Here is a 2,251-nt window from a genome sequence, read left to right as displayed (position 1 = left end):
AACTAAATGTAACATTTTTGGTAACCTTTATTAAGTAAAGGGGAAGGTAAGTTGTAAGTTGACAAATTTTGTTGAATAAATCCTCTTAGGCCCACTCATCAAACTTGCCAATTACTTTGTATCTTACCGTTTCTTGAAAAATGACCATGCAATAATTCGAATCAAGATTTTCTTCTATTTTTGGAAGATTGAAAATTAATGGCTCTCTCTATAAATATTAAATTATCTCTCACTTCTATACATATCCATCTAGTTAACTATTTCACTACATATTACCCCATAATCTAGTTGAGACTATTTGACTCCATATCATCCCATATGATGTCACAATGGAGCTTCTACAGAGAGTTTGAAGACGAAAAAATGAAAAGAAATGTGGAAGAAGAAGAAGAACCCATCGAAGAATTTAATGGTCAAAAAGCTGATCCTTTGCTTGATCTTAGGCTTTCGTCAACTAATGATGTTGAGGTTGATTCCAAACTAGAGCTCAACTTATTGGGTGTTCTTGGCAATAAGGAGTCTCCAAAGATACCAGAGTCTGAAACTGAAAGGAATAATAATAAAGAAGGAGGAAAACGCAACTTCGTTTGCAAATATTGCCATAAGAAGTTCAACAACTCTCAGGCATTAGGTGGCCACCAAAATGCCCATAAAAGGGAACGAGCATTGCAGAAAAAAGAGAAAGGACTTGATTTGTTAGTCCCTTATGGACTAGTAATCGATGCTCATCCTTCACTGTACCCATATCCAAGTGGTCATCATGGTGCTTTTGGCAGACCTCTCGGTATTAAAATGCACTCTATGATTCATAAACCACCACCATATCACTACTATGACAGCTACTGGGCTAATATGGAAATGAATCGTAGCCCTCCATTTTTGGGTAGACTAATTGAAGGTTCTTCACTTGCAGCTGCTAATAGGATTGGAAGCCAACCCTATGATCTTCCAGGGCATTATGACTTGTCCCTCAACCTCTAATTGTATTTCCTTTTTATCATTTGAAAAATAATGTTGGTCATTACTTAGTTTCTATTTAAGAAAACACACCTTATACTTTTGTACTGAATTAATTCTTATGATATTTTGTTGTACAATTAATTAATAAGTTTTCTTCAAGTTAAAGTTACAATTATATATATATATATAAAGCCCAATCGAATCAAATCTTTAATTAGACGATATCAGTTTTTGATAAAAAAATTTTTTTTCTCTGTTAAAGATATAATTTGTTTTGGAATATTCCAATTTTAGAATATTAAATTTGATATATGGATTTTTTTAAATTGATATATGGAATATGATGTCTTAATATTTAAATATAACTAAATATAAATGGACCAGGACAATAAATCTTGTTTTTTTTTATCTTCCTCTTCCTTTTTTTTTTTTTTTTACTTACAGTTTTAAATAGATTAGGTGGACATGATTTAATCCTAGCTACATATTAGACAACTTCATAAGGAATTCATCATTATTTGCAAAATTGCCATTGGGCAATTGCCTATTTTTCTCTTCTTTTCTTTTCTTTTCATTTTCATTTTCATTTTTCTGTCTTCCTCTCTCTGTGGCCAAACACTTCTCCATCTCTTCCTCTCTTATTTTTTTCAATTTTTCTTAAGAAAACACCTAAACTAAATCAAACAAATTAAACCCAAGCTATTATATATACTACAAAAAAAAACGCCATTTTGCGACCGACCAATCGGTCGCAAAATCGCTTGTCGCAAAGATTTTTGCGACTGATGATTTCATCGGTCGCAAATTAGCGACTGATAAAATCGATCGCAAAATTGAATGATCGGTCGCAAATTTTGGTCCTGTTTCATTTGGAAACTCTGTCGCAAATTGGTCGCAGAAAAATCTGTCGCAATTTTAAAAGTCGATCTCAAATTGTAAATTTAAAATTTTAATTTTTGGTAGCAAATCGGTCGCAAAATTAAAAAAAAATAAAAATAATTAAATATTATTATGAAACCATAAATTTTTTCACACCTGTGAAAATTGACATATATACATATATATCACACACGCAATTCAAGAACAATATAAAAATGTAATTTTTATTGTACTGAACAAAATATCAAAATACAAATGAAAAACTAAAAAGGTCCAAAATCAAATCTATGCTGCTGCCCATCTGCACGATCCGATGTCGGATCGCCGGGAGGAGTACCTGCTGGATGTGCTGTAGTGCCAGGAGGGGTGACCAAGGTATCATCTGCATCATCGGGATCAGGGGCCGGTAGTG

At 32.7% G+C, this 2,251-nt stretch overlaps 1 protein-coding gene across 1 annotated transcript; it reads left to right on the top strand.

Annotated features, from left to right (window-relative positions):
* The first annotated feature begins 265 nt into the window (after window positions 1-265).
* LOC105636189 (zinc finger protein 3) lies at window positions 266-1,056 on the top strand. The gene has a single exon (XM_012219388.3). It carries the CDS (start codon window positions 319-321, stop codon window positions 979-981), a length of 663 nt encoding a protein of 220 aa, XP_012074778.2. The 5' UTR covers window positions 266-318; the 3' UTR covers window positions 982-1,056.
* The last annotated feature ends 1,195 nt before the right edge of the window (window positions 1,057-2,251 follow it).

The sequence above is a fragment of the Jatropha curcas genome, chromosome 2 (assembly GCF_041381405.1).
Source record: "Jatropha curcas cultivar XTBG-Jc1 chromosome 2, XTBG_Jcur_1.0, whole genome shotgun sequence".
Classification (NCBI taxonomy): domain Eukaryota; kingdom Viridiplantae; phylum Streptophyta; class Magnoliopsida; order Malpighiales; family Euphorbiaceae; genus Jatropha; species Jatropha curcas.
The sequence above is the reverse complement of the archived record's forward strand: the minus strand, read 5'-3'. Positions and strand labels throughout refer to the sequence as shown.

Bases quoted from the DNA above. Each gene is read 5' to 3' on its own strand.
- LOC105636189 (XM_012219388.3), top strand. From the start codon at position 319: ATGATGTCACAATGGAGCTTCTACAGAGAGTTTGAAGACGAAAAAATG.